The 16,924-nt window shown below is 38.9% G+C and overlaps 1 protein-coding gene and 1 pseudogene across 1 annotated transcript in view; one reads left to right on the forward strand and one right to left on the reverse strand.

Moving 5' to 3' along the window:
* Positions 1-4,983, reverse strand: part of ADGRA3 (adhesion G protein-coupled receptor A3) — a 54,075-nt gene extending 49,092 nt beyond the window's left edge. The window contains exon 1 of the mRNA XM_066995716.1: positions 4,040-4,983. Coding sequence (XP_066851817.1) covers positions 4,040-4,968 — 929 coding nt within the window. The 5' untranslated portion in view covers positions 4,969-4,983. The remainder of the gene's footprint in view (positions 1-4,039) is intronic.
* A 1,292-nt stretch (positions 4,984-6,275) lies between these two features.
* LOC106033453 (cytosolic beta-glucosidase-like) overlaps positions 6,276-16,924 on the forward strand; it is a 37,998-nt pseudogene continuing 27,349 nt past the window's right edge.

Consider the following 16,924-nt stretch of genomic DNA (forward strand, 5'->3'; position numbering starts at 1 on the left):
CAACAAAAAAGGGATTAGCTGTCAAGAGAACCATTCAAATTAATAATGCAAATGTACTTTAAAAAAAGAAGCAAACTTCCACGGAATACACTTACTATGCCTGTATTTCCCGTTTGTCAATTTTTTGGTAATGAACGTCTTTTTCTAAGACGTAATAAAGAAATGCTCAACTAAATAAAGCAAGTGAAATCAAAACAGTTTAGCAAAGCATCAGACAATGCCTCAAAAAAGGAGTATAAAAAATTATGAATATAAAAGTCACTACATAATAATAATGTGCTTTATTTTAAAAACTTGAAGTCCTTTACTGCAAGTAGGAAAAAATTACTCATGTAACTACACATAATTAATGTAATTACAATGTCATCGCACACTGTGATAGGAATGACTCCTTGTGATATGAGTGACCTTTGCTTTGAAAATCTGGGAGTATAAGAATTTGTGTTACAAAAATGGAAAGGCTTTGGAAGTACCTGAAAGGCTAAAAAAAAATATGCCTTTCAGATGCTTAATGGATACAGTTCAATATGGTTATATTTAGAAGCTGGGTAAGAAGTGTGACATTTTAAGATGTTTCTTAACAGCAATCCAGTTAACCATATCTTTGGACGGTTCTGAACACAAATCCAGACTAATGTTCTGGCTTGTAAACCCTAATGCTTGTAAGTGCCAACACTGATACTCACGTTCCTATCAGAGTAGGTGGGTAAGCAAAGTTGCAGACCAGTAAGGCTCCTATTTCAGTAACAGTTCTTTACTGAACATAAATGCTTTTCCTCTGTTTATTTAGATTCCTATAGCATAACCTATATGTAACCAGTAACCAAAATTCTCAACAAGGATTATGACTTCATTGGCTTGTCTTCAGTGGGATTACACGTTCCCTTTCACAGAACAAGCTATGAGATCATCATTTGAGCTTGCATCAAAGAAAGAACAGCAATAGTTATCTTATCTCATGAGTATACGTGAATATAGCGTGCTCCTTACTTAAATGTGAATCATGGCACTGACTTCAGTATCTAGTGAAACACAGTAGACAAAAGCACATAGCTACATTCACCCAGTTATATTATCTTCACACCAAAAGCATCTCATCTGGCCGGTTAAACTACAAAGGTCAAAGCCATCTCTGGATGTTACTGTAGGTACACCACCCTTCATTTGCATCCCAATCATTTTTATTATATAAGGCTACAAAATAGTCAGTCCCTTCCTTAGGGACTAACTATAACCATAACTAGAGGTCAAATTCCATAGTGAATTTGAGTTACTGCTTTGTAAAGCACTAGCTAATTCTAATTAGATTCTAAACGAATCTCAGTTTACAGTACAGTTTTAAATCCTAAACACTACTTATTCTCCTGTACACACCTCTCCATACTTTAATGTTCTTCCTTCAGCAGTTGCTTTCCTTCTTAAACCATAAAGCAAATTTACTTTGTCCTTTATTAATTGAAATCAAGTTAGGATATTTCTTCCTGAATTGTAACTAAATATTCTAACCAACCATAACTAGTACAGACCTAAATTACAAGCAATGAAAGCTTTTGTGGCAAACAAATGCCAAGCACTTCATAATTTAAGTGACCTTGCCAAACTTACCAATACCAGTGTTAACTGCCACCTACAAAAGCCTGGCCAACATCCTATGATGCTACTCATTTATCCTTATTTCCACTATTTTTCTTCCTTCCTTACTTTTTAGTGAGTTTTATCCTCATAAATGTTTAATTAGAGGAAAAATACTGAAATATGCATGCTAAATGCACAGCATCTCACCCACTGAATGTCTAAGAGTTTGACCGGTGATGAAGATGGAAGCGGGATCTCCAAGAAGAATATAATCACTAAATTTGAGCCCCTTCTAGCTCACTCACAGAAGTGTAATAAATTATAAAACTTTATAAAAGTCTTTATATATGATTGCTTTCTGCAAATTAAGAGTCAACATAAAAGAAAATTAACTGAATTAAAACGCAGCTGATCTACACAACAGTAACCTATTTTCAGCTACTTATCTCTACAGCAATCCACTAATCCAAAAAGCTATAACAGAACTAGTATTTATCTTAATAGAAGGTTCCCACAAGAATCAAGATTCAAGATAACTTAGGGCAGTTTGACTCTAATCAGACAACCCTTCCCACCAAGTATTGCAGTTCTAAGTATCAGCTTGGAGGGAAAAAAAAAAAGCAAGAAATTTTGGCAGACAATTAGGTAACAATTAACCCAGCCATCACTAATCAACACGGTATTGAAATGGCACATAATGGCACATGGCAACCCACTTCACAAATCACCAGAATCTTCTAACCAGGTTAACACTGATTCAGGAAAAGTGATATGGAAAGTCACGCCTCAGAACTGAACAAACTTGAAAGATCCCAAACCACAACACTTACTGTGTCTGGTCTCTTAGAAAAGAGTATTGGTTTAATAATCTTTGCCTTATATTTAAGTAAAACTTCAAAGTATGTGTTCACATTGATTGTATCAACATAGTTATGATACTTACTAGAGTAAACAATGGAAAAACATGTTCTTGCTAAGTCTATTAAAAGTTTAAGAGTATTTAAGTGAAAAAATGTTTCAGAAGTTATCATAATCTTCAAAGGCCAGTTAAAAGTGAAAGCAACTAATTACTGTATGTAGATATGCTCTAGATACACTCTAGATAATGAAGGAGTATGAAGAATCAAGATGAAAGATGAACCATTCTTCCAAATTCTTCTGTGACTACAATTATGAACAAAGGTCCATTCACAGCAAGGCTACTGTATTTGATATCTGCTTGTCTTTCACAGCAATCACAGCTGTGATTCCAAACTTTTTTGAATCAAAAGATCCCCACTGCCAACTTCTGCATATCACCCAGACTAAGAAATACTTTTATCTTTTTTTTTTGTGAATGCTATATGCTTAACAGCTAATCAGCTGCAAATCTCTTACAGCTAAAAAAGACTAAAATGAATTTGTTGATCAAACAGCTGTCACCTTTCACCTTTTGCTTTCTTGTCGACTTCAGAAACTTCACACATCAATATTTCTGGTCGCTTCTAACAGGTCATTTAGAAATATTCTCTGAGCCCTTACATACTGACAAGCTGAGCATAACTACTTTGGCCTTGATCATCTCCCTTTTTTGTTCTTCCCCTTTCTCATAGGTCCACATCCACGGGACTGGCATATACATCTCACCGTAACTTCCCAAAGAAGCCCTTCCTTCGTGTTTAGCGCTGCCGAAGTTCACAAAGACAAGTCAAACTGTTGTTCTCATAACATAAGCATATTAAACTCCAATTATTTCTAGATCTTTCAAACCTGTGATTTCCTGTCAAACAAATAGGTATCTTATGCTAGACCTCATAATAGAGTTTCTTTTCATAAACTTCCTTGCGTGCTACTTTGTTGCACTTGAACCTTCCCATAATTGCAGAGGCTCCTTAAAAAAATGAACACAGGTTGCACTTTTTGGGCCATCCACTGATGAGGTTCAGTGTTGCTGCATATCTTCTTTGCTATAGAGCCTGGTGAACGTCTCAAGGAGAAGAAAAAAACAACTTGCATATCCTTCGTTTACATGTGCATGCTCTTTAGATGAGCAGCAATACACTTCTTACTCTGGAGTAAGCTGCACACCCAGTTTGAACTTGTTATTCAAACGGACGAGCCAGGATTAAGTCCAGGTAAAAACAACACGCCTACTGTTACCTGAAAGTAAACTGACGTTTTCCTAAGAAACAAACTAAGTCCCTTTGGCTGTGTGACAATATTTGTTACCGCCAAGCTCCCTGCCTGCCACGCACCGCGCGGCTCACGCTCCCTACTCACGCTCGGTGGACACAACCACGGTCCTCCGAGGCTGGCTTTCCCCTGAGAGAAAGTTCAAAATTAAGAAAGAAATACACCACAGAGCTCTTTAGAAGTTTAAAGGCGACTCTTCGCGGGATAAAACGACGCCGGAGTTCCCAGGCAGCCCCAGCACAGACCCTTCCCCCCCCCCCACATCGGTCCCCCCCCCACCGCCCGTACTCACAGCGTGACCGTGCGGTTGGGCAGCGCCTCGGGAGGCAGCACCCGGGCGAGCTGCAGGTTGCTGCACACCACCTTCATCTCCACGGGGCCGCCGCCCGCCGCCCCGGCCGCCTTCCCGGCGCTCTTGGGGCGCCCGTCGTACTTACAGCCCGGGGGCAGCGCGGCGCCACCACCGCCGCCCCCCAGCACCGCCGGGAGCAGCAGCAGCAGCAGCGCGGCCAGCAGCCGGGCCGGCCGGCGGCGGCGGCGGGGCCGAGGCGGGCGGCAGGGTGCGCGGCGGCCCGGGGGCAGCATGGCGGGGCCGCGCGGGGCGCTCAGGGCCCCGCTCCTCCCGCAGGAGCCCCGGGGGGAGAGCAGCGAGCTGGGCGCCGCAGCTCGCCGTGGCCTAGCTCCCTGGGGGCGCTGCCGCCATGGGGCGTCGGGAGGGGGCTGCGGGCGGGCAGGAGCCGCCACCGCTGCCGCATCCGCCCTCGCCTTTGTGTCGGGGCCGGGCGGGCTCCGAGCGGCGGCAGCGGCAGCAGCGCCGCCTTCCGCCGGTGTCGGAACCCCGCGGCCGGCGCCCCCCGCCGGGCCTCGGCCTGACCGCGCAAGCGCCGCCGCCTGGGCGGCCTCCAGCGCGCCTGCGCCTCGCCGGCTGAGGGGACGGGGTGGGGAGGTGCTGCTGCCCCCGGGAGAGCCGTGGTGCCTCCCCGGCGTGTGAGCGCCTCCTCGGGGGAACCCCCGGCCGCCCTTCTGCCGCTGTGGGGCACTGCCTGCCGTCGGTGCCTTCCTCCTGCGAGCGCCCTGTCTGGGGGAGTGCCCCCTTCCCAGCGCTGTGGGGGATGGTGGTGCTTTGTGGGCGCCGTTCCCCTCGTTGCTATGCACGTGTGCCTCATCTCCCGTCCCCTGCTCTGGATCCTCGGTTGTCCACAAGGGGCTGTTTCCACTCATGCCTCATGGAAAAAGGGTTATCCTGTGCCTGGGTGCTAAATGGCCTTTGTTGTCATGATGTCTTGCCCTCTTAATTCATCTGTCCTCCTCAGGTCATCCCGGTAAAAACAAGCAACTGTTACTCCCACTTCACAGCCAAGGAGCCAAAAGATGGAAAAAGTCATTTCAATATCATCAATCTCACAGGTTAAACAAACAGAAACACCATATCTACAATGAGTCTTTTCATTATACTCTCGAGACTGCTTTTCTGGGTGTTGGGTCATTTTTGCACTTTTCTAAGCAGCCAGGCTGGCCAGGCCCAAATGCCTTTGTGCCAATGACAGTAGAAGTTCTCAGTGCGTTCTTTGCCTCCAGTATGTGTGAGATTAATAAAAGAACTGTCATCTAACTTGCAACCGAATTACAAGAACTGGCAGCACCTACTTTAAAAGTTTAAGGAAAACTTTCCAGAACCAATGGGAAGTTGTTGGTCCCTAACTAAGAACTCACAAAGCCACATCGTTGCAGAAGAGTGCTGGCAAGTAACACCCTTCAAAATACCCATTGTTACAGAGAAATGCAATGCTAGGTATTGGCACTGACAGCTGCCACAATGAGGATAAGAAAATCTTTAGCATACTGTTTCCTTGAAATGATCTGGAACACCTCAGGTTGCAGCCCAGTTTTAGATGCAACCTAATAAAAGATAAAGGTGGACAACTGGAGTTGTGGATTGTGGCAGGTGGAACAAGGTTTCAGTAACAGCATCAAAATTACTTGGGCGTGTCGTGGATACTCTTTACCTACCACCATGCGCTCTCTCCTCTGTTTTATGGCCTCTTACAAATCAAAATGGAGCCTGTCTCACTTAATGAATTGTTGACCAAAGAGACCATAGTTCCTTGAACTTTAATATTAGTCACTGAGTCACTCAGCAGGACCAGCCTGAACTGGATGAGATGCGAAGTCACAATTATACTTGAACCAAATTAGGTCAGGACATGAAATACAAAATGACAATGTCTGTGCTCTTATGATGCTATTGTGGCAACCATAAGGAAATATATATCTGATCAGCATATAGCTCAGCAGTATAAAGTCAATTCTTCAGTTTGAGGCTTTGTTTTAAACAAATTCAAACTGGAAAGTGAATTTCTGTTGGATCAGTGCTTTGCATCATGGAGCCCCATTATTTTTGACCTGCTATCAGGAGCTTTATATCTGGATTTACTCTATCAAAACATGGCCCAAGATAACTTTTCTACTCAGAATTAGTCTGGAGTTAAGCAGCTCTTCACGTTTTCTACTTTCTTCTGCCTTTACCTATGTCAGTTCTACGGTATGGTTCACTGCACAGCTACATAAAGGTAAGTGCTGGCTGAAGCACAACATGTGAAGGTCAACATGGAGACGTGGAGCTGCTGCTTCTGGCAGAGTATGTCACTTCAAACCATCAGCACCACCAGAGTTTTGGCTTAGCATCACCTCAGTTTCAGCGTTGCTAATCAAGATTGCACTTCAGTGCTACTGAAGAGAACATTCCCATTTTTTTCTGCAGCTATTTGTTCTTCTCCCTTGCCTTGCATTTGTGGTAATTCATTGTTTAGACCACATTAGTTTGCAGTTGCATCAGGGAGGTGATCTACATTGTCTCATAACGTAAAGGTGATGACAGAAGTGGTGACGAGGAACTATTTCTTCTGGTGACTGCAGTCGTAGACCATTTTAACTCTTGATTTTCCCATAATCCTGAAGAGACAAATTCTCACCACTATTTTTCGTATTAATGTCCTGTCCACTTTCATTCCTTTTATTTTATAGATTCACTTGTTTCTTGACCTTGGTGTTTCTCAACAATCTGCTCTGTTCTCACCACTTCTCTGAGCTCACCCCTGCTAAGGTCTCTACCTATGTTTCCCAGCTGCAAATCTCCTACCATTTTAAGTGATGCCTTTGTTTAAACTGGTACTATTGAAACCTCGAAGTGATTTGTTGAATTTTATTTTGTTGTCTTTTCTTAGTTACTCTGCTTCTGCAGTGAATCTAATTCCAAAGCATATTGTTCCTCACCTGTTTTCAAAAGGCTTGAAAGCTTTAAGCAAAAGGCTGTTCTTGAAGGCTTGTGCTTTTACCCTTTTCTCCATTGTGCAAATACTGCAACTTCCATTTTCTGCCAAAGATTTGAAAAAGTATTTTTTTACATTGACTCAGAAAAGCTTTTCATCCAAAACATGTCTCACAGGAATCACTTAACATATTTCAACTTTTTTTTCTCTTTTGAAATGTAATTTTTTTTCCCACATTCATTAGATCACTACCTGTATTGTAGTTGTGGTGGTCTAAGGATATAAGGATGAAATTATGTTCTGCAGCTGCTTCAAAAACCAGAAAGTCCTGTTCCTCCTAGATTTCCCACAACCCTTTTACCTTTTAGGTTATATACCCTGTCTCTTGGTCTACCTGTGGTAGTAATCTGATTGTACAATAAACCCATTCAACTCAACAATTAACCTACCTTTTTTTTCCTTTCTCCTTTGTTTTCTGTTTTCTGACAGGTTATGGAGTTGAATCAGCTCAGGGAAGGACTAAAAGATTACCAGTGTCGGAACAAGGCAAGAATACTAGCAAAGGGAGCACAATCTCCTGTCTTAGCAGTAAAGTAAACCAGAATATATAACTTAAAGACAAGATTTGTAGGGGGAGGCAATATCTTATAGCAGGTGATATGGCTGCAAAAAAGATGGAAAACTGTACCCAAAATTTACAGGACATAGTAGGAGTAGTAACTACTCAAAAATATTCTCTCTTTCTGCAATCTATGCTGCTTTTTCTTAAACAATGAATTAAACAAACAAAAAAAAACCCCTAACCTTTCTTTCCCTCAGTCCTGCAATCCTCTGTCAGTGTTGGTAATCTTGGTGGTGTTGGTAATGCTTTACTTGAGGTGAAACTTGAACTTTTTAAAATGTGTTTTGCTTCCAGATTGCAAACAAGTATGCTTTGTCCTTTTTTCGCTGTTTTCCGTCCCTTCATAAAATCTACCACTAACACATTCAGTTTTGAAAATTAATTTTTTCTCTGTTCATTCTAGTTTACTAATTACAAAATTTTTGTACCCAAGAAATTAGGAAGAGGGGGTGGGAAGTAGGGGAGGGTGAAGGAAATTCTTATCAGCATTTATGTGTAAACAAAGATAGTTTTGGCAGCACTTCAAATCCTTCATGTGTCCTTAGGGTAGAGAGATAAATAGGAGCTCTTAAGTGATTTTTTTTCTGTCTTTCATTCTGATTCTTTACTTTGCTTACTCCTGTCCATTGCTTTTATCAGTTCAGATTTCACATCCCTGCACATTTTTCTTGAGCTATCATCACCTTCATCAAAATGATTGCTCCCTAATTTTCCTCACAAGGGACCATCATGCTGCCCCTACTTCTCACTGCCATGGAGTGTTCTACCTACCACATTTCATCTCTTTCCTTAATGGATTGGGACATATGTTTTGTTTGCTACAGCAATCACCAAGGAAGAGGAAGCATTTGGTTGCTCTTAGCTATGTCTGCAATACTGTGGTTATTTGCTATTCCAAGTAGACAGAGGTGATGATAACTGCTGGCACACACACTGGCTTGCTATTAACCACTAAATCCAAGCAGGCACAGAGTCACCTTTATACAAGTACATCTTGCGCAACTGTAGGTTGTAGTATTACATCTCTGCCTCTGTCAGTTCACTTACTTTGTCCGAGCTCTGCTGTTGGCTTGTGACAAACACAGGCGTTCCCAGATGCGTAGCTGACGTTCGTCATGTTGGACACAACAAACTTGGGTACTGCTGTGTTCGAGGGTCAGGATCTTCAGTGTCAGTAGTATATATAACTGGGTGAAATTATAGTTTTTAGACTCAGTTGGGAAAACTGAGGAGAAACACTACTTCCCTTTACCTGGTTGTTCCTTTAAGTAGACGTGAGTATTTCAAGAATGCTTTGGCAGACCCCCAAACATTAGTTGGCTTAGTTTGTGAACTTCTTATGGAAAACTTTTTGGAAATGCTTAAAAGGAGACTGCTCTCTAAGTTGTTTATTTAGAAGTCTCTGGTTTTGGTTTTCAGTAAATCCCAAATTAAGCCAGAATTAGACAGTGATATTTTGTATGTTAAAACCTGAAATATCACCAGATGCACTTCTGCAGAAAGAACAGTCGGCCCTGAAGATTTTCATGCTTGATTTTTCTTTGCCTTGAGCAAAGGGAAAAAAAAGTACCATGTGGATTCAGCAGACTCATGCAGGGATCTCATTCCTCCTCTGCTGTCTATAATTGTAGGTGGAAGACTGACTATGAAATACAGTCTCATTGCTAAATTTTTGAAAGCAATGTACACTGCAAAGAAATGTGTAAAATATATTGTGCCAGGTTTCTTTCTGACATGCTATCCAATTACCACTTTTTTAGTATTTGGCCTCCAAATAAATGTTTCATGTGACTTTGAAACCTCTTGGCTTTTTATATATCCAATGTGAATTTTCAATAAAATAAAAATAAAAAAGTTATAGAAATATATATCTGCATGTGCGAGGAAGAAGTAAATGCAGTTCTTGTAAGACCTTGCATTGAAAATGTTGCTAAAATGTGTAACTGTCACTTTAACCCCTTCTGAAAAGATTGGCATCTGTTAGGCACATTACTCAGCATTAATAGACTTCCAAGCAATAAGCTACTAATAAAAATGGAAATAAAGTAGTTTTCCTTCTATTCCTTGTCATATGTCATTAAATACTCTAAAAGATGTTATAATGAAAGTAGGATCCAAAGACACAGATTTAGGGAAGGGAGTAGAATTAGCAGGGAAAATACAAGCTGAACTACTTTGTTACTAACACATCAGTGCTTATGGCTGAAAAGAAGGAAATGGTATTCCAAGATGGTAGTGATTATGTCTAGCCAGATAGATGGGGATTTGCACTGTTGTGTGAACAATGCATATGAAAGAAAAGCTGTCTGATGCTTAAGCATTCAAATGGTTCAGAAGTTAAACTTCCTTAACATGAATACTTTGAAGAATTTCCTGCGTTCCCAAATCTTATCACCTTAGATTTTACAGAACATTAACTCTAGAAAAGTCCCAACTTTATTGGCTGTGTAATGGTGCCTGAAGCAAGAGATTCTCTTTTTCTTCCCCTGCAAAGTGCCTCAAATTGAGGCAGAAAACTCTGAAGAAAAAAATAATGAGAAAGGCTAATATGGTAGTTGAAATAAAAAGGCTACGCTGGCCAGAGGCAAGTGATTTCAGAGTACCGTACTGACATGGGACTGTAGCTCAGACAATGTCCTACAGGACTGTGCCAGCCCAGCCACACATCGGGGCTCGGAGGTGTACCTACATCCAGATCCAGCTGATAGAGCAGGAGTTACAGGCCTGTTGGAGGCAAGAGGTACAAGTTGCCTTTGAGACAGAGGCTGTGTTCTTCTTGTTGTCAAGTAACCAAGATACATCTACACCCTATATGCTAAGTAGACACAGTACCATGCAGAGATGCTAAAAAACAGTAAGTGGATAGGAGAAGCAATGTGTTTTACCATGGTACTCCTTCTGAACTCAAACCCATACCTTTCAGCAGGTGGAGCCACAGCAGTAGGTATAGCATGCTCATCTGGTTGCAGAGCTAGCGCTCTTGTCATTAGAGAAGTGATCTTTGTGCCACCTTCAATTACAATAAAAACATTCAAAAAAATCTGCAGTAAGACTTGCAGTGATCTTTTATCCCAATACATTTTATCCATAGGATTACTTTTACTTCTGTTAAGCAACCACAAGCCATAAAAAATGAAGCAATAGGAAGCATAATAAACAGCAATTAATACATCATTATAGGTTTGCTTCTCGAGGAGGAAGGAGATTGGGAAAACAAAGGATTTTCATGTCAACATCAGCAAAATTTCTGGATCCTGCATTTTGGATACTTCATCATCCTGACATCCACTCACTTCCATAGGCATTTCAAGTGAAACTATCCATTGAAAACCTTTACTCAAGCAGGCCGCACAGACTATTCACTTTTTTGTTGTTTTTGAAGCAACGGGATTTTATCTAGATAAACACAGCACATTAAACATATCCCATGTTCTGTTTTGTATTTCACAGAAACATTTTCAATTGAGATTTAAGTATTTAATTTAGACTTCATAAAACAGTTAATATATATTAAATAAATAGCAACTGCATACTCAAACATATTTGCAGAGTATTATGGCTATGCAATAGGTCCATATCAATTTCACAGTTATGAATCTATTACATAACTTTTAATCCTTTGTGAATGTTTAATAATCAGTATTCAAATAACATACATTAACTGTCCTATTAAATCTAAATTAATTGTGGCTCAGGGAACATTAATTTAAAAGGTTACCTATTTTCCCAGCAGATCTGATCTTTGTTTCATATTTTTTCATTAAAATTAGTCTTAAAGACTGAGTAAATTTGTTTCATTTAGAATATAGTTACTAGGTGCTCTGCATATCTGTGAATCACGTTCTGCCAAGCTTCTCTGCTAATAGCAATATTAAAGATTCTCTCCCATTTCCTTCCAGTGTCATTAGCATTACCTGAAGATAATAAAATATCACATATTTGTTTAGGAAAGGTAAACTCTTTTGACTGCAAGAACTGACATTCAGCAGTTCATTAAAATCATTGAATAAAAATTCGGCTGTGGGATTTGCACATTGTGAGTTTACAAAATGGCCATCTCTCAGGATGAGATGTAAGACTGAAAATTTACTGAATACATTTCTTCTCTAAATGAATCAGGATCACCACAGAATTGATTTAATAGTAACTGTATCCCTTGCAGTCTTCTGAATAACAAATGTGAGAAGCTAGCATAATGCTAGATTTAGACTTTAGATTTTTTATTTTTTGATAAAGACTGCATAGCAATGAGCAATAACTGGCATCAGAGTGTTTTGATCTGTGAACCAAGTTGTGTAATTGGAGAAAGGGACAAGATTCACTGAAACTAATGCCAGAAAAAACTGTTGAGTCATGCCGCCTAACATATACTACAAAAAAACATCAAAAGCCTGTATTGACCTCAGTAAGTTATATCCAATTCAAGCTCTCTAGCAAAATATTTCTGAGAACATCCAGAGCTAGACAAGCCATTGCTTCTCTTCAGAATGCATTCCCAATGACTGTTTACCTTCAGTTTTATAGTAAACATACCAGTTTGAACTTTTCTGCCTTCATGTTTATATTTTTAGAATATTGTATAACTATAAAGGCATTTTTCAGCACCCTGTATCTAATTCTCATTATTTTATCCATATATCCTGATTATATCACCTCTCAGTCTTTTTAAAGCCAGTCTCTGTCATACAGAAGGCTTGCCAGCCCTTTTGTGAATCATTTCTTCAGTCTCTACAGTTTCTCAACATATCTTAAAAAAAATCACAGTCACCAAAATTACATACAATATTCCAATACTAGTCTCATCAAGGCCATATGACTTCTTTGTTCACACTCATAATTCCTTCTATATTTCCACTGTCTGTGTTTTGTTTTCCTGCCATTGTCCTTTGAGAATCAGTGTTCAGGAGCCCACTGAGCAGTGTTTGGTTTTGTAGATCTACTTTGAGTTCTTTGTCCTGTCTAGGTAGAATACCTGTATATATCTGTGTATGTGGCAATATGAAGATGCACGTAAATTTTTAAATAGAAAGAGCACAGCAGGCTGCTTCCCATAGTGCATGTTATTTTTGCATGAAAGACTCGTTATTTCTGAATAAAACTTCTGATGTCTGAGAGTTCTGTTGCATTGGTGCTATAACAACATCTAACAGGCAAACCACAAGTAAAACAGAACAGCACTCCAGCTCTTCCTCCCAATACAGTTCCCACTTGAAATCTGCAATTTTCAGGTTACAATCATGGTGTAGTTTAGGTTGGAAAGGACCTCTTTAGGTCATTTGGTTGAACTCCAGCTCTAAGCAGAACCAACTCCTGTGTTGGATAAGAATTTGTAAAGAACAAGATAAGGTCCCAAACAACCTGATCTAGGTTCCTTGCAAGTTGATGTGCTACAATCCTAAAGAATCTGTATTATTAACCTGTATATATTATCCATCATTATCATGCATCATTACTTTTTTCAGATTGAAAATTAAAATTTTTCATAGTACCAGAACTAAATCTGTAATGAGACACATGAGAAACATCTCAGTGTAAGGAAACATTAGGTGTATTAATTACTGAACACTTAACCCAGATAACATGTATCTTAATGTAAACGTATAGCATTGATTTCTTTTAAACCAGAATGCTGTTTGGTATGGTGTAATGGCACTGAGAGAAATTACATCTGTGAAGTTACCTGAATTGTTCAAACTTTGTGTCAAGAAAGAACAAGCTCAAATACATTTAAGAGGTGTACTTAAAAAAATGGCAGATGTTAATTTATAATTATTCTCTGTTGAACAATTAAATCCTGTGTTGACTTTTGCTATACTTTTCCAGATTAAAAATTCATACAAGTCATTATGCTCTGAATATTGTCACAACAGTACTACCACTTCTGCTCCCTGGAATTCACTCAGCTTTACAAGACATATTAAAGCGAACATCTCTGAGTAAGAGCTATGCTTAGCAGACTCTCCTTGGAGTCTCAGCTACAGGTTAATTGAGCACTGCAAAAAAAATGAATCCTTCATAGATGTACGACATTCTTCATGGTCACAGTGATGACTCAAAACCAAGTGTGTTATTTTTACAAGACTTCCAAATATGAAGTATGTAGTTTTGAACTGTATTTTCTCCTTTCCTATGCAGACCTGCTACATTTGTCCATTAGTTCCTATTTTGCATCATCTTGCAGCCAGGCTGTGCTCCCATAAGTTTGCAATGCTGTGTTGTAGTTTTTGCACACACTGCATGTCAAATGTGTCAACTACCTGTTGCTGGCTAGCTTCAAATCTGATAGAAACTTAATATATCTCAATATTTGCTGCAGGAATAAAATAGCATTGGTAAGGGCTCTTCCATAGTTCCCTCTCATGTCGTGATTATCCTGTGAGCTCTTTTCCTTGAAAGCTGAATATTGAGGGAGCTGATGACAGTAACTGCCTTGAAAGAGCACAGGCCTCATAATCTTGTCCAGTCTTTGGAAACAGGGAGTGTTTAAAGAGAGTTAAATTGTGTTAGCTAAAAGAATAATAGACAGATTTACTGTCCTTTAAAATGTTTAGCTGTTTGCAGCTGAACATTGAGTTTAAGGCCAACATCCAGAGAGCTGATGAGATTTAAGTAATAAATGTCTTTGTGAATCAGTCCTCAGCTACTTAAGAACCAGATATTTTATATTACTCTGCCCTTTTCAAACAGTACCTATTTTCTTTGTCTTGATAGGACTTAATTTTTCCTTCTCATATAAAGCCAAACATTACATCATTTCTGGCTCTTGTCATGCTATTTCTTCCTGTAGTGCTGTAACACTGATGTTGTAGCCCTAGCTCTAGCTTGGCTAGAGCAACAATCTGTAATTTGTTGATTCATGATCCAAAAATAATACGCAAACAGCAGCGCCAACGTTTCACCTTGCTGCAGATATGCACACTTACGGAAAACAAGAAGTATGGGCAACAAGAGAGGGTATGGCCTTGTAGGCCAAAGACAGAATCCATTCCTCTCATCCAGTTTGCGTACAACTTTCTCCTTTGCCCACTGAAGTCATTTATTGCTCAAAGTAGGTTTTATTAGTCAAGTCTTACTTAGTGTTTACTGTTTAATTAAAAATCTGTCTCCACTTACTTCTTTGCCTCTGGAGACCAAGGAGGATTGGGGTTAAATTTATATTAAAATTTTAAAGAAAAGAATAAGTGAGGGATAAGGAAAGATGAAGAATTATAGGCCACTAAATTTAACTTCAATACCTGACAAATAACTAAAACGATTAGCAAAGCAAGAGCAATCAGTATGTAAACAGCTTGAAGAAAATACAGTGATAAATTGGTAACACATTTGTAAAAAGCACAAATCAAGTGAAAACAAACTAATTGGTTTTTTTAATAGAATAACGAATGCATAAAGGAAAAGTGGTAGACACAGAACTTCTTAATATTAGTAAGACACTGATAATGGTTGCTCATTGCATTCTTAGAAAGAAGCCAAATCAAGTTGGATTAGGTGAAACCACCATAAATTGACTACACAGGTAAATAAATCAAACACTGAGAATCTTAATGAACAGTTGAGCTGGTAGCCAGGAAGAGATCAAAAACATTTTAGATGATCAGACATCCCACATAGATCAATTTAGACCTGAAGGGTGTTTTGCTTGCCTTTTTTTTTTAAAAAAAAAAAAAAAAAAGAAAACTATCATAAAGCAGCATCTAGCGTAAGAAACACCTAAATAAAGAAACTGAGCAGAACAGCAGAAATGTCATCCATTTTGGTTCCATGCCAGCACCAAATACCTTACATCAGCATCGTTTTTCTGCTACACAGCTGAGTTTCTTTATTTAGACATATTAAATACTCCAGAGCATATCTAAATAGAGCTTTGATTACTGCAGGATTATCTCAAATTTATTTATTGACGTTGCTTCTGTTGACTGATATTTCTGTCCATCTAAAAATTGCATGATTCATGAAATGTTTATGCCCTGTTGTTGTGACTGAGAAAAATGTCTAGTAGCATCAAGTCTCTGAGAACTTTTGCTCTGTTTTCTTTATGAAACATAATAAAGAATCTTATGTTTATTCATTTGTTTTACCACAGCAAATAGGCACACTGTTGGTAGTTAGCCACCTACGCATTTTGACACGTAAGAGAATATTTTGGAAAATAAAACAAAATCTTGTTCTTGTCCCAAAAGCTGATCACTGAGATGTGACTGGAGACAATATTTGCCAGAGATGCGAGAGCCCAAGATATCTGAGAATTCTTTGTAAGCTTTATAGACAGCAATTGTAGCAAGTACATCAGCTTCATCAACATTGTCAAGATTTTTCATAGCTTTTAAGGGAAAGGAACCTCTTTTTTTTTTTTTTTTTTTAGAAATCTTAAAGAAGGATTATCAGGTTAGTTTTCGAGATTCTTATGAAACTATCTTCCCAAGTAAGAAGGGTAGCACAAACCTGAACAGTGTGCACTAATCAGATCTAACAAGAGAAGATAACAAATGTATTTTAGATACTAGAGTAGAAATATAGTGTTGAAAGGAGACATCATGTGTAAAAGAAAGAAATCCAAAGCATGGAGAATAAGGAGATGCAATAAAAAAAGTGTTTTACACGAGAAAAAGCAAATACCATTGTGTTAACAGTTGATTTTGTCTGTCCATACAGATTGCAGTAGTGCTTATTTTAATGTATATTGATTAGAACCAGTAAGATATAGGCAACAAATAAAATCCTAGTCAGTAAAACTTCTGTCACAGTCACTTCTGCACCCTTAACATTGTCCACATAGCATTAAAGTTGGAAAAAAATGCAAAATCACTTCTGATTTCATCAGGAACGGCTTTGCACTCACAAGCACTGTGCCTTCTAATTTCAGCAAAGTACCACATGACTTGAATAATTAATGTTTAAAAGGGCAAGGATAAAATATCATTAAATAGATTGGGGTTACAAGATTGGATGCTTATATTTAAAGGTATAGAGAAGTATTTCATTAAGTTTCTTCAGTTAAAGTATGGCAAGTAAAGATGCAAAAAATAAGGTAACTCTGTTCCCCTCCATGATGAATGCTACCTCAATGTGCATACTAATACAATTTCAATATTACCTGAAGATAAATTTAAGAGTCCAAAACATATAATAAAAATGAATGGATTTAGTTTTTTTCTCTTTATAACTCAATTTCTCAATAACTCACAGGCATATTCATTTCATAGAAAAGAATAAAAACAAAGCTTAATAACCTACAAATACCTGTGTATATTAATTAGATGGAAAATAGTACTTGCTGAGAACAAAG

This window comes from Anser cygnoides, chromosome 4 (genome assembly GCF_040182565.1).
Source record: "Anser cygnoides isolate HZ-2024a breed goose chromosome 4, Taihu_goose_T2T_genome, whole genome shotgun sequence".
Lineage (NCBI taxonomy): Eukaryota > Metazoa > Chordata > Aves > Anseriformes > Anatidae > Anser > Anser cygnoides.